The sequence below is a fragment of the Sceloporus occidentalis genome, unplaced genomic scaffold (assembly GCF_023333645.1).
Source record: "Sceloporus occidentalis isolate IW3139 unplaced genomic scaffold, rSceOcc1.0.p SCAF_9, whole genome shotgun sequence".
NCBI classification, from domain to species: Eukaryota; Metazoa; Chordata; class Lepidosauria; order Squamata; family Phrynosomatidae; genus Sceloporus; species Sceloporus occidentalis.
The window spans coordinates 28779849-28807208 of record NW_028316989.1 but is presented as its reverse complement, the minus strand read 5'-3'; the positions used below and the strand labels follow the sequence as shown (position 1 = coordinate 28807208).

The following is a 27360-nucleotide window of genomic DNA, read 5'->3' as shown; positions in this document are numbered from 1 at the left end:
CATTTCACAATGGATGAAGTGGGTCTACTCCCATTGAGAATAACCAACAGGATTCCAGCTCAAATCTCAGAATCTACTGAAGAATAAATTGTTCAAGTGCGGCTCACAAAGAAAATGCCCTGCAATATCTCTGAAATGAGCAGACAGGAAACACACTGTTGTAAGGTCAGAGATTTCTGAAGGAGACTGCTTGTTCCCTTCAGTTGCTTACTTCAAAAGCCAAAGCAGTAGGGAGGACTCAGTAACAGGCCATGGCTATGCTGAACAGCGCACTGCAAATGCAGAAGTCTTAGGACAAAGAATCACCTTCTTCAGAGCAGAACTGCAACATTGTGCCTTGCCTTCATCACCTAGTTCTTACCTTTGTCCGCTTAAAGGATTTCACAGCCCCGTTGTGTACACAAGGTGCACTCTTTCCAATGTACCAGGGGTTGTGAAACAGCATGCGGTCCCTGGCAGTGTGCTGAAGAGACCAGTCCCAAACAGAAGGAAATTTCAGGCCTTTCTCATCGCCAAGCTGGATGTTTTTGCTTATAGCAAACTCCTAAGAGAAGGAAACCCCAGATTGTTTCAACAGCAAGAAACAAAAGGCAAAAGCCCTGCCTTTAAAACAATGTTTCCCCATCTCATTAGGGGACTGAGATGCCAAAACAGAAGCCAAGCAGCAAGACATGGCATGCAAGTATATCCAAAGGAACAGTTTATTTGGCCATTGCTTTTTCCAACTGGCTTCTCCCAACCCAGTCTTCCATCCAAACTGAAGCCAGCCTTGTTTTGCAAGCAAAGGGTATGTAATAATAATAATAATAATAATAATAATAATAAGTAGAAGTAGCAACTGGCATTTAAATTGTATCCCTCCAGCTTTCTAAACCTTTCATCAGTTGCTACACTAACATACACATTCTGATTTTAGAGCATTACTCCCAAAAGAGACAATCCCAGTCTTTTAAAGAGAGGAGTAAACATGTTTAACAACCTTTCACTGCCTAAATATTTATATCTGGATTAATTCTTAACCATCAGGCTTAGCAGTCTTCCACGTCCAACCAATAATTGATTATAAGTGGGGCAGTAGAACAGCCTTTGGTATCTTCTGAAAAAACACCAGAACTATGTTATATATACCCTGCTAAGAGAACCCACTATGAACTAGAGACTCTTCAATCAATTCCTCAAGAACTCCTAGTATAAAACACCGTGATGTCAAGAAACTCCAATTCCAGAGTCTGTCTGAAATTTACCACTTAAGATTTTCCAATATAAAAATATGATAGTATCCAAATGACTTGAAGGCAAATAACAACAAACTTAAGTAGAATGTGGCCTTGACAGGTGACACTGGCCACGCTGTTAAGACATTGCTTAGAAATATTGGTGGGCATCCTGTTACTCAGATACATGGATACAAGTTCAACATCTTACATCTGCCTCACATATTCAGTTGTTGCGAGTGGTGGGATCATCTACTGACTGTGCAATAACCAAACTCATACCTCTGACAACCCAACTTTTACCTCTTGCATGGGTGGGAAGAAGCATTCAATTATGTTCCTATAGTTGGATGCAAAGCATTCTCCAGGACTTCCAAGCTATAGGAACATACCAGGAAGTTTCTCTGACCCCTTCAAGATTTACTAACGGCTGTGCTGAGGGGGCTGTAGCAACTAAGGGGGTAGTATGGAGGGGATATAGCTCAAATTTTAGAAATTAACATACTAACTGCTCCTTTTTATAACTCTGAGATCCAAGTTAGATCAGCTTCAAGTGTTGGAAAAGTCAATCTGTTGCATTGTAATTCCACCTGTGTGGAAATTTGTATGTCTCCCAATGCAGGATCTTGACTAATTATGTAAATTACAAATAGACATAGCTCAAATTTTAGAAATTAACATACTAACTGCTCCTTTTTATAACTCTGAGATCCAAGTTAGATCAGCTTCAAGTGTTGAAAAAGTCAATCTGTTTGCCCAGTGGTGAGATGATGTACCATGATGGGACCTTCCCAACTTTGTTTGAGCTGGGACTTGAGGCCAGACATTGTTTCTCACCCACCGTGCTCTGCTTTACTCTCTGATGTGGAGAGTTGAAGAGGAAGGTGCCGAACAACGAGATCCGCGTACTGTCATACAGTATCGTCAAGTAAGCTTCAGAGAACTCAAAGGCGGATGGGTACTGCTCCAGCAGTTGCCAGATACAGTCCAGGAACAGCAAGAACAAGGGTGACTGAAAAAGGGGTTGGGAAGAGGAGGGAGTAATGGATAGACATTTGACAAAAACAAATTATAAAGATATACCAAATTATTTTGGCCATGAAATAGTATATAGCATAGCACAGCATCAAAAAGTGTAATATACAGGGGAAACTGTGCAATATATTGAAATATATTGTATATACTCTACATGCTTTACCTCTCACCTGAGAAAGCAGTTTAACAGCACCAATCTATGGGTTGTCAAAATCTTACAAATCCTATCACACTCCCCCCTGACTTTTCAACTATTTAAGAATCCGGAGCCAAATCCAGACAACAAAAGGGATATACACACTCTATGTGTCCTGAAACTGAATACAATGTGTACTAATTGAACCAAAGAACACAATTCAGATCTTGCCAAGATCTCAAGCTGGTTTTTTTTTTAAAAAAGTCAACCAACAGTAAACCTTTGATCCAATGTACACATAGGCCAGATTTCAATTAGGGACATCTGCATTCATGAGTGTCCCTTACACATGTGGCTGCCCTTTTTTGGTTGGTTGATTTTCCTTTCCTCTCTCTGTAATGCCCAAATCTTCATGTAAGGTCCTTAGAGATGCCCAACACAGCTATTCCGTGCTTTGCAAAGAGGAAGCAGGATTGCAGATGCGTCTGGCTGGTTACCTCCTCATAGCCAGGCACACAAGGATGGCATCAGTGCTGAGATCTGTAAGGAAGCTTCTGGAGGTCCCAGAGCTTCTGTGATCAGGGAAGTAGCCAGATAATGCCTGATTGCTGCAAAGCATGGAGAGGTCCATGTGGGGTAGCTTGTAGGGCTTTACAGTAAATTGATGGAGGGTATCTGGCTCACTGTAGCATAGATCTGCATGTGGATATTTACACTACACTGAGGGGAAGTTGAGTTGATGCCACAGTATGCTTTAGGCTCAGTTTTTTCCCCTTGCTCGTCTTGCTTGAAGATCACATAAAGCTAAGATTAGTTCCACTTCCACTTTTTCTTCTTTGACTGCTCCCACTTCCATATCATACTTCTGTTTAAGTTCCACTTCTACTTTATTCCTTCTACATTTATGGTATATATTTATGTTTTAAGTGCTAGCTACTACTTCTGTCTGGTCAGGCATATTCTTGCAGCCGATTACCTCTCTGTCAGATTTCTTCAAGTGGTTACACCTATCCAGAAATGGATATCCTGCCATGACCCACTCCTTCTGAACCAGGCTTTGAAATCCAACAATGGTCCGAAAATATGGATCCAGCATCACTTGAACGAGGGAAGCCACGCAGCAGCTCAAGTCTCTCCCTTCCTCTTCTGTGGTGAAGGATTGGCAGGAATATAGTAAAAGAAGTAAGGAGAAAGTGGTAAAAGATTTGCAATTTAATGTTGGGAATTTTTATTCATCCGACACTGTTCAGCACAAACGAATGAAGTACACACACACTTCACTAACTATAAGCTCCTGTGTTCATACATCATCCAGCCAATATCCTGTTTTACAGCTACATATTTCATTCTTATAAATACCGTAAATAAATAAAATAAAATAAATAAAAAGGAGAGATTTCGTTCCATTTTAAAACGGCTGGCTCTTTAACACACACACACACACACACACACACACACACACACACACACACACACACAAGCTATGTGAATCCAATTTTGCATGGTAAAAGCTAGAGATACCTGGCTCCATCTCAGTGAGCAACCCTCACTTCTCCTTTAGAGCAAAATGACTGTTTTTATTTAATGGACATTTTTTCACAAGCCTTGCTGCTCTGTTTTGCTACTCTTTTTAAAAAAATAAGGCTATAGTTTTACATGTGTGAGTCACAGAGGCCATAAAAAAGAAACTGTTTTAATTATGGGACAATTACAGACAAGACAGCTGAGCTAAAGGACATGACAAGGAAAGTGGAAACTTGATTTGAACAGGGAGGTGATGGTAATGCTTTGTGAAGAAACTGGGCATGTATAGGTTCTTGCAATGAGAGCCCAAATCCTGTTTCTCCTTCTACGTGTTACATTTTAAATGCAGTCTCCTTTTTCTCTACGGAAACATAGCACTACCTCACATGTAATGGAAAGGTTACTGCTAGATTAGAAGATTCTTTTTAAGGGGCTGCCTCCCAATTCCTGCTACTCAACAAACAACACCAGATAGTATGCAAGGAACCAGCAGTGAACAGCAACAATAATCAATTCCATTCTTGGTGCTTTGGGGCAGAAGAGGAAGAAGGAGCTGCATGTCTCAAGAAGAAAAGTACTGGACATTCAAATACACTAGATTAGTTTTAGGGGACTGCTTCAAGACTACAAAAGCAGAAAGGGAAGTGATTTGTATTTTTCTTCTGTTTGTACCAGGAAAGAAAATGCCTCTTTGTTTTTCTTTGTCATCAAAAGAGGAGAGAAATTACGGAGATAGTTGAGAGATTAATGCATAGTATCCTCAAGGCACCAGATCCTGTCTGATCTTGGAAGCTAAGTGGTGTCAGGCCTAGTTAGTACTTGGATGAGAGATTGCCAATGAATGCCAATGAATATTTCAGATGAAAGCAATCACGAACCACCTCTTACTTGCCTTAAAAAAAAAGTGAAATTCACAACGTCGCCATGTCAGCACATGACTAGGTGTGTGCGCACACTCCCCCAGAGGAACTTGCGTTTTATTGTGCCTATTGAGATCCATTTTACAGCACCTCCACATCTAATTCTAAGCATCATTTATATGACAATCAAACTGTCATTATGCATAGATCTATGTCTCAGAAAAGCACATGTGAGAAGCTGGGTGAGAAGAGCTCTGTTTATGCTACACTTCAGGGATAAATACATGGGAAAGAAATGGATGAGTTCAGCTTAATCATAGTGTCAGGATGTCAAGTTAAGTAGCTGTAATGGCTTTAGATGCCTAATTACGGTGGGTTAATGTCTGCAGCAATTTCAACATGTTTTTTCAAAAACCCAAACTCAAGGGGCTTACCTTGTAAAACTACTGAAACATGCTTACTATCCAACATGTACACAAGTTCTGCAGAATGCTTCAGGAAGAGTCTGCACCAAAGAGACAAAATAAAATAAAGCAACCCCAAAATACTGAGTGACTTGCATTTATTTAAAATGGTTTAATACTTAATAAGTCATTCAGTCCCCAAAATAAGTGGCCAAATTGGTCAACGGGTCCAGAATGAAACCACCATTAATATTGAGCACACACTAATATTTAGTGAAGTTGATCACTCCAGCTTGAGAATATCACATGCTCACGTCTTGTGTTTTCAGTTAAATGTATGCACAAAGAATCCCCCTAAGTACCTCTCCTTCAAGTCTCAGGACCCAGAATTACATTTTATAATACTTCTATGACTCAAGACAATCCACTCTCTCTCTCTTTTAATTACTGTTTCTGGACGTACCTCACATACTCTAGCCACCGTGAATTATCCAACAAGGACAACCATTTCTCTTCTGTTTCTTCAAAAGGTTCTGCAATCAGAAAGAACAGGCATTTTAAAAGAATAGGACTAAAATCTTCGTATCTTTTTATCTAACCATCCATCCACATTCCTCCCTATGTGGAGGTTGGAATTTTCTATAGACCGTGCAATGACTGACGTCTCCAATCCACATTTTCTTGGCTGATTACCTACCTGCCCCCACACACACCACATGCCCATTTTTTGGGCTGTGGGGAGTGGAACAGGTAAGAGTTCAGCTTTCTTCTTATAGTTGTATGAATAGTGATATCATCTGCAGGGACCTCTAGAGGATGCCTGTCGCTATGCTTCCAGCTATAGGAAGACAGCTAGACATGTTGCTCTACTACTCCCTCCCACAGCCTTGAAATTGTCATGTTGGGGGTTGCAGCTGAGAAAAGGTGGGTTGGGAGGCATAGGATGGGAGATGCGTCACAGCTATGTATCATAGCTACAAGGATCTTGACCACCCTTTCTGTATCTGTATCATGACCCACTTAAACTACGTGCATTCATTCCTTCACAGATGAGCAGTCAAACAGGTTTGAAGGACGTACCATTCACACATAATTGCTTCAGTTTGAGAAAGGCAGATTGGATTTCTTGGATATTCGGCAAACCTTTGTCCAAGTCAGACTTGTAAACATCGCTTCTCTGTGGATGGCTTCTGGTGATTGCATTGCAAATCCTAGCAGCGATAAAAGTGATAGAAATCACACTTCTTTAACCGAGAAACTTACTTTGGTCTAAAATAAGTAGCAAACATGGCAAAGAACTCTGCCTCATCATCCATCCTCACCAGCTGGCTCCTCACTAAGTATTTCAACATTCCCCCCCTCCTCAAGTCAGGATCAGAATCCAGGGTTGTGAATCATGGCTGAAGTGAAAGTGAAGCATCTTTATGGAAACACCATTTATGTAATATAAAGAATTCTCAGTATCTTTTGATTTTGAAGGAAGAGTATGAATAACTCCTAATAAGGTTTTTAAAGTTGTCTATGCAACTTCTGTTGAGACTGAATGACACAAAAAACTGCATTAGCAGCCACTTCAAATGTATTATATATTATTATAAGTCACACCCACCTTCCCCAACCCAGCATGCTGGAGATGTGGTTGACTACAACTCCCATCATCCTCTGGCCAAAACAGCATGCAGCATCATTAACACTGGCTAAATCCAACCCATATGGGAGTCACAGAGACCTCAAAGAACAGTAACATTCTTTACCGCTGGTCTATTTTTCTCTGCTGCAAAGAATCCTTTATGTTGGCCATCCTCACAAGGGCACTTCCATTGGGATGATTCCAGCACCACATCTAGAAGGAGAGCAAGGCATGTTTTAAAGATAAAGTACATGTTGCATAAAAGATTGTTGAGAACTGCACTCAAAAAAACCTTAACAAGGCTAAGAACTGGAAAAGCAACTAAAAAAGAAACTAGAGCAGATCCTCAACTGTAAAGAAATGTCATTAAATAATAAAGGCGCTTTACAGACCACCCAAAAGGGCGGTCTGCCTGCACCCGTGTTTGCTGCACGAGGGAACCGCAGTGGACAAACCGCGCAGTTCCCCCGTGCAGCAAGAAGAACCCGCAAAAAGCGGCGTCACAAGGGTGCTGAGACGTGCAGACGTTAGGCGGCCGTCATGTCATAAATGGTGGTGCCCATCTGAATAGGGTGCCACCATTTTGACGCCCTCGTTACGTGTGAGGGGCAAGGTGCGTCAGGAAGCGCCGCCCCTCACATGTAACAACAGCGCCCAATAGGGCCCGTCTGGAACGCGCCAAAGTCAGGATTGTCATGCCATAGTATTTCAGAGTTCTGTGTGGGGTGAAAGCTAAGCAGTGAAGAAAAGCAAGAACGATGTATTTGAAGAGTTCTGCTGCTATCTTGTGCAGCCAGAAAGCCTCCAAACATATCAATCCTGAACTCAGAGCAAATCAACCCTAAGCCAAAGAAGGCTAAAATGGGGCTATTGTACTTTGGACATACCATATATACTCGTGTACAAGTCCACCTCATGTATAAGTTGAAGGAAGGTTTTAGGATTAAAATCTTGGATTTTGATATACCCCGTGGATAAGTCGAGGGCAGAATTTAGGAGACAGATTTTAAGGTTGGCTTTGAAGTGGAAGTGGAGGGGGAAAAAGAGAAGCTTGGTTTTCACAGGAAATGCAAGGAGGAGGAGGAGAAGCAAAGGTTTGGAGATCAGCTTGCAAATGGAGGGAAAATGGAGAAATGCAAAGAGGAGGCAAGGTTTGGAGATCAGCTTGCAAACGGAGGGAAAATGGGGGAAATGCAAAGAGGAGAAAGAAAAGTTTGGAGATAGGATTGAGAAGGGAATCACTCCATGCACACTCACACTGGTCTCACAGCTCTTTCAGCAAGCGCTGCCGAGGCACAGAGAGTGGGACATCAGGGCTACTTTTTAAAGGAGCTTTATGAGCATTATTACTGTTTGTTGTTGTTGTTAACTGTCCTCCAGTCGATCTCAAGCCATGGTAACTGTATTGACCCATGTATAACTCGACCCCAGATTTTAGGGTCAATATTTGGGCATAAATTTCTCGACTTATAGTTGAGTATATATGGTAATGTGACTGGAAAAAAATGCTAACACTCTGAAAAGCAGAAGTCAATAGCAAAAGAGAAAGACCACATTACAAAAGGATTGGTTCAATCAAGGAAGCCATGACTGCCCTGAGTTCATTTATATACATGCCATCTTTTTGAGGTGAGATTTCTTGCTGAAACCTACAGATCTGTCCCACTGTACTCCAGGAGTCACAGAATAGTAGTTATCAACAGACATGCCAAGAATAAATGACAGTATCTAAAATATGGTTTTTAAAAATGTGTGTCTTGAGTGTCTGGCACCTGTGAGGAGAAGAATCCTGGACTGAAAAGAATCTTTACAGTTCAGGAATTATTGTGCACAGAACTTGCAATTAGTGGGGTTTTAGCAAAGAATATATCATTCAAATAAAATTGAGGAAAATAAAACATCCGTATGTGAATTCTGCAAAGAATAAATCACCAGCAACAGCATATTATGTTGTTCACCGCCCTGATCAATGGAAGGGCGGTATATAAATAAAAGTTTTATTTATTTATTTATTGTTTTCTGCAGAGAAATATCTTCTGTGCAAAAACAAACAAACAAGAACCCTGTTTCCTGTGCAGAAAATTCCCACATGTGTATTTTGCACAGAATAAGGTCATGATTGTGAATATCTTTGAAATCCGTGCTTCCTTGTAGCAGGAAGAAAAATACTAAAGTCACATACTGCTTCTTTTGAGAAAACAAAAGAATTACATCCCCAGCTATCGATATTATTTTCACACTTACTGGCATCCGTCTCCCAGTGAAGGAATAGGAATAGAGCTTGAGATCTTGATCTGCCAAAGATGATGGCACCACGAAGTATTCTGGAAGACTTGGGGACAAGACAGGAAAGATACATGAGAGCTTTTTTAAGGAGTGTCTTTTCAAAATAGCTTTGCAGTTTCTGAAGTCAAAGACAACATTTCAGACAAGCTTTGGTGTTTTCCTCCCATCATGGAGGGGAAAAGAATGGCAGGTATCTTTAAGATAAAATTCAGAGTAATTTAGAATTAGCACCTCTTTAAAAAGTGAAATGTCTGCCTCACTTCAGCTGCCCTGTGAACAAATGTTCAACTCCTGAAAGCATCTGGGTTTTGCCAGTTTACCAAATGAGAAAACTATGGACATGCCATATTTATTATGACCGTTCTAATCGCAATGGACCTCCCCCTCCACGGACAAAAGAGCAAACTCACCAGGTAGATATCATATAGCCTTCATTGACTGAACACACACGCCATTCTGACGCACCAGTTCTCTTGATCTCTCTATCCCAGTCTGAGTATGTTTCAAATAATGGGGTTTGCTGGCCACCGCCACCTCCTCCAGGGTCTAACCCATTCACCTTTTTGGCTAGAAGAAAAAGAATGTTTTTAAAATCTAAATTGTACCACAGAAATGCAGAAAACAAACATTTACAAAGAAGCATGTGGAATTACCAATTCTGATTTTAGTTTATGCTGAGGGAAGAATGACTTCATGGGAGGCAGGGGCCATTCCTCACTCCCAAATTGTAGCCCCCTACACAGCAAACCCAAATACCTGTTTTCCTTTGCAGTCCTTCTCAAAACAGCAATGTCACTATTTAACTTTTAACAGATGAGGGGGTTGGAGGCCTGCATGTGGGCTGTGAGATTCACTCTGTCCACCCCTAGCTTACATAAACAAGTTTGTAATCTTCCAAGTCCATCTTTGCTAGTTCCCACAAAAACAGATGGGTTATATTCCCTTCTGGGTCTAGCTATATTCTAACAAACACAGACTTGAAATGCCAGTACCATGTACTGATGTATTTTCATCTGCTACTACAGTGGTACCCCGGGATACGAATTACCCGGGGTACGAAATTTTCGGGATACGAATAAATCCCATAGGGATTTATTGCTTCGGCTTACGAAGGTTTTTTCGGGTTACGAAAAAACCCCGGCGCTGTTTCAAATGGAGCCGCGGCGGAGCCGCGGCTTTTTTTCTATTAGCGCCTATGGCAATTCGGGTTACGAAGGTTTTCGGGTTACGAAATTAACCGCGGAACGAATTAATTTCGTAACCCGGGGGACCACTGTATACTTTACAGGAGCTGTAAGGATAAATGTAATGCTCTCAGAGGCTCTGGTGGGCTTAGGCATCTGATTCTAGTATACCAAATACAAAGCTACCTAGTGAATTCTGTACTGCCATAGTCCTTTCTCAATTGTTTCTCTCTTAAGATGGTTTCCAATAGTGAACCTTCAATGGCTTGCTCTACTCAAATTGTCTACTCATGGAAATGGGGCAGAGGTCCATAATGAACAGGGCTGCAAATGTATTCTAAAGTGAGGCTGAACATATTACCATGTAAAAAGCACTCCCCACTCCATACAAAAGAAACATTTAGACCATGATCCAAAACTACCTAAGTGTCTTTTGAGACTGAAAAAGATGTGCCGATGTCTTCATAGTTTCATTATAATCTTGACAGAGAGGAACGTATGAAACTATCTTATATTGAGAGAGACCTTCAGTCCATTTAGAGCAGTATTGTCAACTCTGATTGGCAGCTATGGGTCCCCAGGGTTTCAGACCGGGCTCTTTTCTAGTTCTGCTTGGAGGCTCTGAGGATTGGAACCTGGGAATATTCTGCCAGGGCACTAAGGCCTGGCTATACAGAGGCCATGTTGCTTTACTTCCAAAGGTCAATAACAAATCAAAATGCCTTCAGTAAATGATCCAGTCTAGGAGATTCAATATCATTATGCTAAAGAAACCAAGTGCCAAAGGCATCTTTTGCAAGCTTACCTAACTGACAAGGTTCAGTTGGGGGACTGAGCTTGAGCAGAGAGGATGCGCTCCAACTCAGCAGCATCTGAGTGGGAAAAGCTTGGACTGCCTAGCAAGCCTCTAGGAAAAGAAGAAATGGTGTCCCCAGTGATACAAATCCTCCTGCAATGCCACCATAAGAGAGACTTACTGCCCAGAGAAGGGCAGGAGAACAAACCTGATGCGAGGGGGGCTTATCTGCCTTCCTAGCAAACCAAGGCACATTAAACAGAAGGGATTTAAGGGACCGAGACTAGCGTTAAGAGGCCTCAAATACTTTCTGCGCAAGTTTTTATTACTCCGATGAACACAGAAGTATTTAAAAATAGTATGTACCTTGTTAAGTCGAGGCATATAAACGCACAGTAAAACATTCTGGTACCATCTAAAACAATATAATATATCTTATAATGTCTCTTCACACAGACATATGAATATCTTCATTACCTGGATTATTGTACTTCTTGCTCACATATTCAAACGCAAAGAGGAGCTGGAGATCTGCTGGCTGGGAATAATGAGCTATCGCAAGGCACACCTGAATGAGAACACAGAAACATAAAGATTTATGGTGAGCAAACTGGCTCCCATGACTTTTTACTACAGGTATGGGCAAAGTGTGGCCCCTTAGGGCTGCTTTTGTGGCCTGTGGATATAAAAAAATTAAAATGCCCTCTATGTTCTCTAGAAGGTATTTGGGGACAAAAATGTGTGTTTGTTAGTTGTGGTGAAGCCCACCCCCCATCTCCTTGAGGCTAATGCAGCTTTTTGGACTTTTACAGCTGCCCACTCCCAGGAACAGGAACAAGCTTAAATTCTTGCACGTTATTCAGCTGTGCACTTTTGTTTTGAGATGTTTCAGTACTCATAAAAAAAATGGAAGAGTCTGAGGAAATGGGAAGAAAGAGAAATTGGAGGCTGTGTTGTGCACAAAGGCACTGCCACCACACGCCGAGAGCAAAATGCCAGGCACTTCAAAATCATTCTCCTAGATCAGATACCCCAAAGATGCCCTTTATGCTATTACAATGTCAAGCACCGTGGCAACATAGATTCTTAGGAAGCATTTTTTGGGGAGGGGGATCGGTAATCTAGCTAGATGCAATAGCGATGCCAACATTAATGTCCTTCAATCTTAGATATAAAATATTTGCAGCAAGGTGAATTGGTATTAGCAATACTCTTTTAATATGACGAATACTTCACTCATTCTGAAAGAATGTGTTGCACAGACATGCTGTTAGGTGGGTTTTTTTTGTTTTAAATTATTTGTCCAAAATGTTAATTTCCTTTTTTCAACCACCAGGAAAAGAGATTTCTGCTGATATTTTAAAAAATAAGTGTTTCACATATTTCAACCTGTCACACTGAAAAGTCCTAATGTACATAGATTCCCACCATTTCCATTAAGGCTGGAACGCTATTGCCTGGTGCTGTTACTAAACATGCTGTGCATTTTCTCCTCACTTCCTTCCTTGCTTTTGTGAGAAACACAAATGGAACATCAGAAACAACCCTTGGAAGCCAACATTAGGTTGAAAACAACCGTCACGTGGAACGTCTAAGAGAAGCTAATGGATGCCTTGAAACTTGATTTGCTTCCCTACTAAAAGGCTGATTTGTTTGCTGCTTACGCCTTAGAGTGCAAGTGTACACACTAGGGCTATTGTCAAGGATTTTAAGGGAAGCAATTTCTTAATGTCAGATTGCAAATGCCTTCAAGTACGAGGAATGCCACAGAAAAGGAGAAAGGTCAATTCCCCCCCCCCCCCGTCTGCTGGGAGAAAACATTTCTTTAGTTAATAATTGCTCACTCGAATGCACCCCAGAACTACTTAGTGGGCAAAGAGCAAATTTTGTAAGATGCCCAGTGTCTTACAAGCTCAGCTGCCCCAACTTTCTATTCCTGTTGTCATATCAAGAGGGGAGCAAATGCAAAGCTGAGCCTTGTTTCTCTCTCTCTCTCTCTTGCACACACAGATGCACACGTGCCACCACCTTGTTGCAATGTCAATAAACTGTGACTAGACTCACAGTCAAGAAAGCAAGGAGAGCAACACCACCTCGTGCAACATGTGCTCTTTATTTAAAGAGTACCTTGCTTGGGGCAGGTACAGTTTTGCCAGACAAACCGCTGAGGAAGCAGCCACAGTCACAAACATTGCAGTCTCTTGTGTCGGATGGAGGTCAACATATGCACTGAGCTCTTGAATAAACTTTCTCTTTAAAGAGAAATCCAAGCACACACAGAGGAAAACTAAAAACCCCAGGGGATAAAGAGAAACTCAAAACCATATCTGATTTTACTAACAATTAATCCTTGCCAAAGTTCATAATTCTTTGCTATCCCATCGAATCATCCGAAGGAACTCCTCCAGTTTCAAAAGAAAAGTGTTGCTTTTGATTTCTACTTAAAAATATATCATTTCCTCCAAAGTTGCTGACTGAATTCTTCCATGGCCTCTGCTTACACTCCACTTCCCCTCCCTTGACTTCCTCCCACACCCACCTGACTGGTCTTTCTTTGGACTTTTCAGATCTAGTTTGACAGCAAAAACAGCTGAAAAATGAACTTGAACAAGGCAGAGCTCAACATTCTCACATTTACCCACCAGCTCATTATTCAAGCTGATTGCACATACAATGCACATAGATGACTCAGGTAGATGTAAATCAGAGGTGATGCACCTCATAGAGCCACAGAATCTTAGAACAGGGGGAGGCCACAAAGAAATCGCAACTGCAATATACCTGGGAGATGTCCAATGAACTCTGTTTAAAGACTTCCAAAAAAGGAGAGTCCTTTGCCATCCTCTGAAACCTCCATTGAGGGCCTACCACCTTCTGAGACAATCTGTTCTCCTGCTGAACAGCTCTTAAAGTCACAAAAGTTTTCCCTAATGTTTAGGAAGAAACTCTTCTCTTGTCATTACAGTCCACGGGTTTGTATTCTCATTTCTGAAGCAGCAGAAAACAAGCTCACTCCATCTTCGACATGACATCCCTTCAGATATTTAAAAACAGTTAAAGACCTGTTCAAGGCCTATGGGCCTTCAGATTTTGTCAAACTCCAACTCCTATTATCCCTCATTACTGGCAACACTCATTGGAACCGATGGGAGATGGAGTCCAACAAAACTGAGAGGTCACAGGTTTCTGATTTGCGACTTAAAAACATCAGGATTCTTCACTGGGGCTGGAAGCTTCTCAGTTCATCAGGGTTGTGGGATAATACCTCTGGTTAAGTATGACAATAGACTTTAAATATATATACGCACACATACACATCACAAGAGCTTGCTATCAAATACAACATAAGTCTTCCTGAAAATATGCCGAACTTACTTTTTGAATAAAGGGTATGGAGATGGAGAGGGGTGGGTCAGGATTGCAAAATATGTGCTGCCAACACAGTTCCTTGTTCTCTTTTATGTGCAGAGAATATATTGCCAGGCACAGCGGTTTTAACAGTAAGGGCACAAAATTAGAAAATCTACTGTCAGCAATTCCACATATTCTCACAGAGATGAATGGGATGGGGAACATTAATTCCGTTTGGGCAACAAGTGCTAGGGATCCCAGTGTTGCACACTGCAGAGGAGATGAAGAAACCACTGGCACCGTTACAATCCTACCTTTTTGGTTCTGTCTCCCCAAAATTAGTAGCATGACCCTATTTCCACACCAGTGTGAACAGAAAAGGGAAAAGGTTAAGGAAGGCTGGCAGTAACAAAAGTAGTCAGATGGCCAGAGCATTCCTGTGTAAATAGCTCCAGCAACTCACTGGGGATTCTTTTTTGCAAAAGAGAAGAGCTGAAGGGCTTCTTCCTCTTTCAGGTGGAAACAGGGAAGGATTTCAAGCATCATGCTTGGAGGGAAATACCAAGTGGAAAGCATAAAAAAGCCCAGGGCAATCTGTTGCTAAGCAAGGAAGTGTGTTCAAACCCAACCAAAAACAGAATAGTAGTAAGATGAACTACATGTGCACCACCCCTAGGATCATTCTCCTGCTTTTTGTTAAGAAAATGTAAAGTAGGAAGACACAGACTCCTCTGGCACAGGTGTAACATTACTGATCCCTTCGGCATAGCTAGAATATTGGCAGTGTGCTTATTCCCCTTCCTTTTCTCTTTTGTGCAAATTCTCTCCCTTGAGATGGCTAAAGAAAAAACAGCACAGTTCTCATAACAAGAATCTGAGACCGGGGTAGAAAATAAGCTTGTAAGTCTGGGGACATTAACCATATAGAGATGATACAATAACCCCATTACAGTTGAAGCAGAGAACAGAACTGCTATGGAAGGAAGCCTATGGTATTGTCCTTAAGATATTGGACATGCTCCATTTGACTGCTAATAATCCCTGGCAAAACACTGAAACACACAGGAGTCCTCTCCAAGCCACATGCTTCATCTGCAAAACCTGCTCACATGAATACAATGTGCCACACAGGCAGCATGGTGTGTTAGTGCCAAAAGAGCATTCAAAAGTCTTTCTTGTTCCTGCACCTCATGACTGTGCTTGATATTTTAAGCATTTCGTATCATCATTTTTAAATAAAAGCGACCTATTTTGGGGTGTGAAACAAGACAGCACTTTCAAGACTATATTGACTCAGCTCATGCCTCCTTTTCAGGATGCTAGATATTTACAGTTTCCACCTGGAAGAAAATACGTTCAGTCCAAGTCTTTGCCAATGTACAGTGTATGAGAAAGTTAAAACTAGAGAGGGCATATATATTGGTATCTGCCACATTGAATGGGCTTCTTGTTCTCTCTTTGACCAAGCCCAAACATTCATCCAGCAGCTTTTTAAACAAGTGGAGAATGCTAAGCATCTGCCAGAGAAAACTCCTGACTCCAACTTTCCAGGAGCTACGTGTGAATGTTCATGTCCTACCGCTCTGAGTACCATTGGGCTCAAGGAAAGCCACTGTCAACATGGATCTAACTAACAGTTTCCATTTCTAATGACAACAAAATCTTGCCTGTTTATAAACACAATCTGATTCCAGTTTCAGGAGATTTAAAATGAACTACCAGAGTACCTGATCTGTTAATCTCTTGGCTCTCAAAGGGGTACAAGCAGGGCCACAAGTGCCAGGACATGGAATGAGACACATGTACAACAGAGGCAATGTGGTGTAGTGGTTTGAGTGCTGGACTACAATCTTGGGAGAACTCAGCCATGGAAACCTACTGGGTTTCAAACAGCTAGGCAAAGTGGTCCAGATCTTTCAGAGCTTTGCAGTGCTCAGTGTTTTCCTACCTTTGGTAAGCAAAGTTCTAGCTTTGGTGCATCAACACTGACTCCCTCCCTTCATCCTTATTATACCACTTGTTCATATGGCTTCACACCTATTTCAGATGCATGGGCCCACAAATGACCTGAAGAAACTCTTCAGAATCATCCTACAGCAACTATTTCCATTAAAACAAACAAACAAACAAACAACCACAAGATCTTTTAAGCGGGTTTGTTTTCACAATTATTAATACCTTCAGCTACTTCAAGTAACTTTTTTGGTACAAAGGTGGGCTATCAAAGTTTGTTAAAACACAAACAAGCAGGCATTCAAGGCAAAAACAAAACCAAACTTTAGCACCTGTAGAAGTACCTTTTTTGCACTTTCTGGTCCTGCTTCATCAAAACGAAACCGGACAATACGGAAGTCTTTGCAGTAAATGATTAGTTCTGTTGGATTAAACTTGAGTTTTTGATTTGGGCCCAGAACTTTCTGTTTCCTTCTTGTGTCATTAACTGAAAAACACAGATTGAAAGGAGAAAGACATGGAATGATGCACATTTAGAGAAAAATAAAGCATGAAAAAACCTGCTATGTTGTAAATGCTAAATTTAACCACTAACAGCATGTACTGAACTATGAATAAACAGAGCAAAATGTTGCACAGTTGTTACATGGAGTTCATTAATTCATTCAACAGCAATATATTATAATAAGAACATCCTAAGGGCTTAGAATAGGATTTCTTTCACAACCAGGACTCATGATCTACATTACTTTTTCTAAGATGATCTTTCCAATAGGGTGCCTTCCACTAGACAGCCAGTGTGATGCAGTGGTTTGAGTATTGGACTAGGACTTTGGGTTTGAATCCTGCTCAGCTACTGAATTTGTGTCCTTCCTACACAATTCTAACTACTGTATTTCATTTTATTTACTAAATATAAATATAAGAGCATTACATTCAACTATTTCATACACACCTGTGACTATCTGCTCGATGCATGTTAGTGCAACATCATGTTCTCCCAGGAGAAGGTTCTTGTATTGAAACTTCTGAAATATGAAAGATAAACTCGAGATAAAATACCACGATTCACTTAAAAAATAAATTTTTGTCATGTCATTTGACAGGGAAAGACTGAGCTTTACTTTGTAAGGTCAGATATGATCAAACTGAGTGCTAGGATTATAGATTGTGTTATTACTATTTGGTGTTAATAGTTAGCTGAATATATTCTGCTTTGAACCAAGAATGGGGAGCCTGGGGACTTCGTCGAAACTTAGTCCAAGACAGGACAATGAAGTGTCTGACCTTGGTTGCGCATAGGGGTTTCAATAATTAAATAATCCAGCTGCAAGGCAAGAGTACAAGGGTCTTCACATTAGATTTATACCCAGTAAGGTGAATCATGTGTGCATCCTAGCACTCAGCAGGTGTAGAGACAAACCAACCTGAAGCGGTGTGGGATCATCAGTGATGAAGGAGATTTTGAAGTTGCTGCAAACCAGCTTCCCCCAGAGATCGTATTGGCTTGTATCTGTTGCAATGCATTTCCTCACAAAATTCACTTCGTTCACCACAATTTCACCTTTGAAAAAAATAATTTTAAAAAATTGAATGCTGATTAAATTGTAGCTGCTGCTAAAAGAGAAGCGAATTCTTATCCATATCCCAAGGTTTAGAAAGTTGACTACAAGAAAAAGGAGTGTTAAAACTGTGTGCGCATGCACATGTGTGTACCTTCAAGTCACCGGTCAATTTATGGCAACCTCCATAGGGTTTTCTTAAGGAAGGAATACTCAGAGGTGATTTTGTCAGTTCCTTCCTCTGAAATATAGCTTACAGAATCTGGGATTTGTTATACATGCACACAAATGTACTGAATTGCCTTCCCAAGGAGCATCAAGTTTATCTTTATTAACTGCACGTAGTAAACAAGTAATAAACAGAATCTCTTAATCAGATACTTCCCATCTGGAGGGATGCCAAATTGTATGGCACCTTAAGTATTTAACACAAAATAAAGTGAGTCAAGGCATCTCAACTGAGTAGCCTATCTCCAGTGACTACCAAAATTAAAATAAAGTTACAATAATGTCTTTGCTGTGGCTAGCACATCTCCAAATAATTTATACTGCACCCCCTTCAGCCTGTGGTTTATTTGTTTAAAAGATTTTGTGGTTTATAGTAACAACAACATAGTAAGAAGTGTTCCCTTTCCAAAACGTTTACTCCTTAAGTCATTTCATATGGCCTTTCAGTTTCTTTCTACTGTCCAGCTACACTCTTTGGCCTGTTACAGACTGCCAAAATAAAACTGCTACAGGTCTCTTTGGAGGTATGCTGTTTAAATGATGCACGCATCCTAAGAATCTGGAAGCTGCACCAAAGCTGCACTCCGGTGCTTAGGAATGGAGTGTGGCTTTGGCGCAACCTCCGGACTCTTAGGACCCATGCATCATTTAAATAGCATACCTCCAAAGAGACCCGAAGCAGCTTTATTTTGGCAGTCTGTAACAGGCCTTTGTGTGCAGCTAGTTACTTCTTGTGACACCAATTCCCTACCAGCCCCATTGGCTACTCAGTGCTTTTCTGGATCCAGTTATCTGAAAGACTGTCTGCATCGATGCAAACCTGCAAGGATCCAAAAATCAGCCTGAGGGGCTTTAACAATCTCTATTAGGTTGGCAAGACTGAGAGAAAGGACCTTTCCTGTGGTAGACCATTCCTTACAGAATACTTTGTCCCAAGAGAAGTGGGGGGGTCTCCTTCTTTGGGGGTGTTTAACTAGAGCAGGGGTAGGCAACCTGTGGCCCGTGGGCCGGATGCGGCCCAGCAAGGCCTTGGGACCGGCCCCAGCCCGGTCCTGCCGCCGATTGCCACTGGGGTCTTTGGGGGGAAATTGTCTATAGAAGCCTCAGAAACATGTATTTATATTAACATTTTTTAAAAAATCAGCAAATTTTTTCGCATGTCCTCCATTTTTTTTAAAAAAGTGTCTTCCATTTGAAAATTTTGTCCTACATTTGTCCTGGTTTATTTATATATTTAATTTTTTAAAAAATTATTTAATTATTTATTTTTTTGGCTTCGGCCCCCCAGTTGTCTGAGGGACAGCAACCCGGCCCCCGTCTCAAAAAGGTTGCCTACCCCTGAACTAGAGGATGGCCATCTGTCACAGGAAGAGCTTTGATTCTGTCTACCTGCATGTCAGAATGGGGGATGGACTGGGTGACCCTTGGGGTCTCTTCCAACTCTGATCCTATAAACTTTTAAGTCCCAAAGTATGACAGCTGAACAGTTCAGTGATTTTAAAAAAAATCATCATGTTTGTTCACAAACACAAAAGTAGAAAACAGTTCTGCTAGGAAGTCTGGGTTGACCTGCTGCAATGGTATGAACTCTTAACTTGAACAAAGCAGCCAGAAATGGGTGAATGCATTAACACACAGGGCAGTAAGAAACCAGGTAGAAGGAAGGATAACTACCTATTTGGTTTAAGATACCAAGCAGAAAGTCACTTGTTCATTTATCGATTTCAGGGTTTTTTCTTAAGCAAGGCATCTTCAGAAATGGTTTTGCCAGTTCCTTCCTCTGAACTATAGCCTATAGCACCTGGTCTTTGTTGGTCAGACCAGGGCTGCTCAGGCATAGCTTCCAAGATCAGGTTGTTACTACATCTTCTCCTCATTCATCACAAACAAGACCATAGGAAGAGCCATGAAAGATCAGACCAAAAGCCTATCTAGTCCAGTGTTCTGTTCCCATAGTGTCCAACCAATTGCCTACTATGGCAAGCCAAAAAGGAAGATATCGATGTAACAGCACCTTCTGGCTCATGATCCCCAAAAACTGATAGAGACATAGTGAGAGCACCTTCTCTCCAATATCCAAATCCACAAGAGACAGAAAGAGGGAAACTGACTTGCAAGCACCACAGTCATTACCTTCCCCTTTTGGGTCAAATTCACTTTTGCTTAGGGTAAGTAAGCAGCAAAGGTATATCAGGGCAATGGTTTTATTCCAAATTGAGACAAAGTGCTGTTACTTCTCCGTCCATTTTAGAGGCACAAGCAGTTCCAAGTGCAGAATGGTGGCCACTTGTGACTTGAATAGGCAAAGAGCAGATACAAGAGAGTGGGCTGAATTCAGTCTGCCAAGAAGCTAGGAATACATCCCACAGAATTTTTCTGAAAACACCGACACACAAGAACTACTCCAGCCAGAGAATTACATTCAAAGGAGGTATTTGAAGAACTTACATCAAAGATGTGGTGTCAAGTTTGAGTTGCACTTCAAATGCAGTTAGGAACACATGCAACAGACTTGTATTTTTAAAAGAGCTGCTTAAAAGGGGTTGTGAAAAATTTACCAAGTTTCAAAGCATGGACACAATGACAAGACTTGCTCCAGGGTGTACTAACAATATCTAATGAAATAACTCTTTGAAAATGAATGTGGCATCGGCTAGCATAATGTTGTTGTGTGCCTTCAAGTCATTTCTGATTTATGGTGACCCTAAATCAAACCTATCATAGGGTTTTCTTGGCAAGTTTCTTCAGAGGGGGTTTGCCATTGCCATGCTCCAAGGCTGAGAGAGTGTGACTTGACGAAGATCACACAGTTGGTTTCCATGGCCAAGCTGGGATTTGAACCCTGGTCTCCCAGTGTCCTAATTCAATGCTGAAACCACCACCATCATCATCATCATCATCATCATCATCATCATCATCATCATCATCATCATCATCATCATCATCTATACCCTGCCTCTCTCCCTGATTCTGATTCAAGGAGATTTGAACACAGAAAATGCCATCATGCATGATTAAAAATCTGGAATAATGGGGAAGGCAGATGGAAAAATTGTGAACTTGCAATGCTAACTTCTACTTGTTTAAAAATACTTGTATTCAATCCTGTATTCTAAGGAGCCAGAGCAATCTGCAAGGAAGGTTAAGTCAAGAAAACGACTGGTCCAAGATCACCAAGCAGGGTTTGAGACTGAATGGGCATTCAAATCCAAGTCACTATCAATTCAGACACGCTCCAGTACATCACACACATTAGTTTTTTGTGGGTTTTGGGGGCTATGTGGCCATGTTCTAGAAGACTGAAAAACCCACAAAAAACTATGGATGCCAGCCATTAAAGCCTTCGACTTCACATCACACACATTTCTTGAGAAGGGACATGCCAACTAGAAAACTGGCACAATTACTTGAGATTTTACCCAGGCTTTACCCATTTTTGTTGTTGCTTGACTTGACTTTTATTTTTTAATTTGGGTATTTCAATATCCAGGACAGCTTCTCTTTCTCTCATGCATCTGAGGCAGAGTGTAAGCACCTGTTGAACTGAACACAGCAACTTGTATGAATGGAAGGAATTTACTGGAAAGGGTCTCCAGACGAAGTGTAAATACAACAACGCCAGCCAAAGGATCTGGCATCCGTCATGTGTTCCTGGGGTTTAAATTAAAGAGCAAACGGCAGATCTATAAATCCAATGCCTTCTTAATATTTTGACAGTCACCAGAAACAAAACATTTCATTTAATCAACAGGTTAGCCATAACACTAAATGTTACTTTGCATTACCACATCCTAAAAACAGTTAAATATTTATTCGTAATGACTGAATGGTTTCTTTTTTAAAACAATTTATCTGTGTAGTGGGTAAATGAGTCTGTTGCATTTTAATCTCATATATTTTATATTCTATAGGTTAACTCGGCCAAAAAAAGAATCACTGATACCCACAGAACTGCGATGGAGTAACTGTACTTGATGTGGAACCAAAAAGGTCAACCACATTGACACCACAGAGAAATGCCATCATGAAAGGTCAAGTAAGTGCAAACAAAATTTAATAGATGCTTCTCACCATGGTTTGAAAACCTGCCCAAATGGTCTCCTTTGTTTCAAGGTTTCGGCAGTGCTTGCATTAATTCATCTCTCATATTAATGACTGCTGTTGTTTTAAAGGTGCGATTACATTTACTGCAAAGCATCACAGTCTCTGACTCAGAAAAGGGTTGCTTTTCCTTCCTTTTGTGAGATTATTTCAAATGCTAGAACTCACTTGTTCCAGTAAATTTCAGGGAGTGGACATCAATGTGTGTCATCGACAGACAGGAAAGGTCTAGGATATGATCTGGCAAAAAGGCATGGGAGCACAGGACCCATGATTTTTAAAGAAGTGGATGTAGGCTATCTTCATGCACTGAAACAAACACTAAGCAGAACAATCTACGGTCAGCCCTCCACATCTACTGCTTTGACTTTTGCGGATTATTTGTGTATTTGTTCAATATGTTCTCTTTAAGAATCTCTAGGTCAGTGGTTTCCAACCTTTGGTCCTCCAGATGTTTTGGTCTTCAGCTCCTATAACTCCTGGCTACTGGTCAAGTTGGATGTCCAAAACAAATGGAGGACCAAAGGTTGGGAACCCCTGCTCTAGGTTCTCCAGCGCAACTCTGCTGGGAAGTGATCACAGAGTTGCGCTGGAAGACTTAGAGGTTACTAGAGAAAACACTTCTTATTTGTAGTGTGATTCAATGGTCAACTGCTGGCAGATGTTGACCATAGAGATTCCTAGAGAGGTGCTCTCTAAGGTAAGAATAGTGGTTTTTAATTTGTTTGCTGTTTTTCCACATTTACGGGGGCCGTGGTGAATGTGGAGGGATGACTATAGTCAACAGGAAAAGACACTTGATCCAACGCTATTGAGAAATGGGCCATTGTTTGTTAGGTGTTACATTCTTATGGCTCTCCAAGTCCCTCAGGGTACTCCAATGACTTCTAAAAGTAATTCCGGGGAGGTGATACCCCCAAACTATGCAAACTCCACCCCATTGCCATAGTGAACTGTAAGGTAGAGAAATGCAATGTTCGACAGTGGAACACACTCCCTCAGAGTGTAGTGGAGTCTCCTTCCTTGGAGGTCTTTAAGCAGAGGCTGGATGGCCATCTTTCGGGTATGCTTTGATTGAGATTTCCTGCATGGCAGGGGGGGCCTTGCAGTCTCTTCCAACGCTACAATTCTATGATTCTATGAATGTTGTTTTGAAGGCTTCTTCTTTTGTGAAGGCAGTTTCTTGGGCCATAAACTCCTTGCATGAAAACAGACAGAGGCAGCCTTGTTGATGTAAACCCAAGTGACAGATCCAAGGGAAGGGCTTGTCTGAATGATGTAAAGACAATACGCTTAACAGCTCCTCAGTGACAACATCACTCAGTGTGCAAACTCTTTGCACTCAAGATTGTATAATGGCTTTGACACCTACCAGGGTCTTGACTCCATCTAAAATATCCAGATAGGCTCAAGTTTGTAGGTCCACCAGTGTGATTCTGTGGTCAACCTCTGGCAGAAGTTGTACTTGGAAAGGTAGTGGAATGGCAATGCAAGGTGTTCTTCTCAGGTAAAAATATAGTGGTTTTTTATTTGCGGTTTTTCCGCTTTCACAGGGGTCTGGTGCCCCTAACCCCAGCGAATGTGGAGGGACTTTTTCCCCCCAGCTGGCCAAATATTAGAAACTGTTCTCCATTGAAAACAAAGCATCTTTCGTTTAAAATACATTCTTTCATCAATATTATTTATTAAAACACTTCTAACACCTTTTCAACCTTACAGATAACAGGGACATGGAAACAAATTATTTTGGGAATTTTGAAATGGGGGGAGTACAGTTCCTCAAGGTCTTATAAGGGCCTAATGTGGCCCCCCACAGTTTCTCATCCCCGGTGTATAGACTTCTATAGCTATACACAAATCCATAAACAGAGACCAAGATACTCAAAGGTCAGTCTGAAGAAAAGATGAATTCATTTGCTTCTAACCCAAATTATGGTCTCCTGGTATTTTCAGCCAAGGAAGTCCTCACAAAAGGAGCTGAATATTAAAAGCAGGGAGGGTTTATTAGCATGCATTGAGCATTTAAATGCAAATTTCCTCTAATCCACTTCTAAATGAATCGTCTGTTTGGTGTGCTCAGTAGCTATTTTGAAGTTCAAAAGGGAGGAATGCCATTTGGAGAAGATTCTACTTGTAAGCTCATGAAGTGCTTTCTGAAAATCCTTTTAGGGAATTTCCATGAGCACTTACAATGCAATAGTTGCCCCACAAGAGATCCCAGAAGTAATTGCAGACTGCTTTGTTAACTGTTGCCACCTGTTCAGATTTTATTCACTTTTCTTCTCTGTGAATTAATAGTTAAGATGGAAGGAAAGATGGAAAATTACTCCCAATACTGCTCCAAATGAGGCACTTTTATAACTAAGTGTGACAATCAAATTATCTGGTTAATGGAGAAATAAACTTAGTTCGTTAAGCTCTCTTGGCAGTGTGAATATTAACAGTCAGAGGAATCGGAGGGAAGGTGTGATGGCCCAGGAATATGGAAAACCGAGGGTGGGAGAGAGTAGGATTGGTGCAGGGATTGCTTTTGGTAGCATTAACAACTGGACCAAATAAGCTGACCATTCCTTAGAAAATGCATACTTCCCATTCAACTTCCCATTGTACAAATAGAAAAACAAAGCAAGGTGCTGCAAGCTATGTTTCAGAGAAAGGAACTGCTAAGTCTACCTCTTGAGTATTTCTGGCCTCAGAAAACCCTTTTTATGGGGTCAACAGGTGACCTGAAGGCATACACACAATAACATTTTGTGACAATTTGGATAACCACAGTGATACCCTTGAAAACCATGTAGTGCATGCTATTGGTTGTATTTGTATTTTATCTGAAACACACTTGATAAGTACAGTCGGATGCCTGGAGAAGGGTTTTCTCTAGGAACTTCTAGGTCAGGGGTAGGCAACCTGCGGCCCGCGGGCCGGATGCGGCCCAGCAAGGCCTTGGGACCGGCCCCAGCCCGGTCCTGCCGCTGATTGCTGCTGGAGCCTTTGGCCTATCAGGAGGAGGCGGGCAAGGGGGGGCAAGCGGCAGGCAAGGGGAGCAAGTGGCGTGCAAAGGGGGCAATTGTCTATAGAAGCCTCCGAAACATGCATTTATATTAACATTTTTTTAAAAATCAGCAAATTTTTAGCGTGTCCTCCATATTTTAAAAAAAGTGTCCTCCACTTGAAATTTTTGTCCTACATTTGTCCTGGTTTATTTATTTCATTAATTTTTTTTTAAAAAAAATATTTAATTATTTATTTTTTGGCTTTGGCCCCCCCAGTTGTCTGAGGGACAGCAACCCGGCCCCCGGCTCAAAAAGGTTGCCTACCCCTGTTCTAGGTTCTCCAGAACAACTCTATGGTTTACTTCTGGCAGAGTTGCACTGGAGGACCGAGAGATTCCCAGAGAGAATGTATGAATCAAATCCACAAAAGTCAAAGCCCCAAATGTGGAGAGACAATTGTAAATGCTTTGTATTTTTGCATGAGCATCTGTGGATATATGTAAACCCATGTCTTTTGATGCAGAACAGAATGTGTGTGTGTGTGTTTCTTCAAGTTGCCTGTAAGTTTATGGCAACCCTAAGAATTTCCTTGAAAGGTTCCTGCTTAGTTTCCAAGATCAGATGAGATCTGGTGCCTGTCTGTACATAGAATCATAGAGTTGGAAGAGACCGCACGGGCCATCCAGTCCAACCCCCTGCCATGCAGGAAATCCAAATCAAAGCATCCCCAGCAGATGGCCATCTAGCCTCTGCTTAAAGACCTCCAAGGAAGGAGACATGGATGGCTTCAATTATCAAATCCAATATAACCCCAGAGCATAAAATCTCTTTAATCTAAAAGGCACTGTATTCCTCCAGAAAGCAAACCTAGGCTAGCGTTTCTTTCCACTTTCTGCATTCTGCTGAGGAGTCAAGACCTTTTGAGATTTTAGAGCTAAGGTGTGCCTTTTCAGCAGCACAGTCAGGTACACAGCAATTCCCACTTTCCGCAAGATCTTCCAGCTACGCACGCACTTCACAACATCATTGATGGATCATGACCCTGAGATACATTATGCACTCCATAATGATCATCACAGATATAGTAGCTGCCCAAAATTTAAAAACACACTTTAGAAGTCACTGCTTTCATCTGTTGCCAAGTCAGTCACAAATATTTTATGCAACAGAGCTGCAAAGCACCCAATTTGCTTAACAATGACACATGAAAGACTATGAAAACCCTTCTAGAAAACCAAAAGTGAGTCAGGGACATAGCCAGGATTTTAAGAAGGGGGGGGGGGGTCCAGACTAAGTGCCACCATTATAATGGGGCTTGGGTGTGGCGGCGCAGCAGCACGCACCATTATTTTTCTAATGGAAGGGCGGGGTCCGGACCCCAAGAATCCCCCCCTTGACTACGTCCCTGAGTGAGTTTAGAAATCTGTGTTTTATTGACTGACTATTTGCATTATGAAAGTGAAATACAGGTATACCTCAGTTAGTGACACTGATGTGTTCCTAGTGTGTTCCAGGTTTGCTGCTGTTGTGTGCCTTCAAGTTGTTTCCGACTTATAGTGACAATGAGGAGAACCTATCATGGGGTTTTCTTGGGAGAATTTGCTCAGAGGGGTTTGCCATTGACTTCCCTTGAGGCTGAGAGAATGTGACATTATTATTATTATTATGCTTTATTCATGTAGTGCTGTAGATTTGCACAGGGCTGTACATACAAACAATAAAATAGATACGAGTAAGGTCTCCCAGTGGGTTTCCATCATGGCCGGGCCAGAAATCAAACTCTGGTATCCAGAGTCATAGTCCAGCGCTCAAACCACTGCAACACACTGGCTCTCCACAGAGTAGGTTACACATGCTATTAAAAATGTTCTCTTGATAACCATTTAAGTTGTTTGCCAAACATGACTTCTCCATCCTTATAAACTCTTATTTTTCTCAATTTCAGTTATTTTATTTTTAAACTATAGAGCAGCAAAGTCCAGCATGGTGAATAATATTCCTTATTTTTTCTCAAGGCCAACATCTGCTAAGTCTTACCCCTCTATTAAAAATTTAAGTGCTTTTCATTTTGCAAAGCGCTGGACGTTGCAAACTTCATATCAA

At 41.3% G+C, this 27360-nt stretch overlaps 1 protein-coding gene across 1 annotated transcript in view; it reads right to left on the bottom strand.

The window, feature by feature from the left end:
- The window catches only part of LOC149307138 (myotubularin-related protein 10-like), a 54329-nt gene that overhangs the window by 12778 nt on the left and 14191 nt on the right, over nt 1-27360 (bottom strand). Inside the window, exons 3-15 of the mRNA XM_089538368.1 lie at nt 17801-17937; nt 17329-17401; nt 16718-16860; nt 11547-11637; nt 9500-9656; nt 9048-9135; nt 6928-7016; nt 6254-6384; nt 5637-5706; nt 5204-5274; nt 3362-3531; nt 2056-2226; nt 362-544 (exon numbers count right to left, since the gene is read on the bottom strand). Of these exons, the coding sequence (XP_089394494.1) occupies nt 362-544; nt 2056-2226; nt 3362-3531; nt 5204-5274; nt 5637-5706; nt 6254-6384; nt 6928-7016; nt 9048-9135; nt 9500-9656; nt 11547-11637; nt 16718-16860; nt 17329-17401; nt 17801-17937 (1574 nt within the window). The remainder of the gene's footprint in view (nt 1-361; nt 545-2055; nt 2227-3361; nt 3532-5203; nt 5275-5636; nt 5707-6253; nt 6385-6927; nt 7017-9047; nt 9136-9499; nt 9657-11546; nt 11638-16717; nt 16861-17328; nt 17402-17800; nt 17938-27360) is intronic.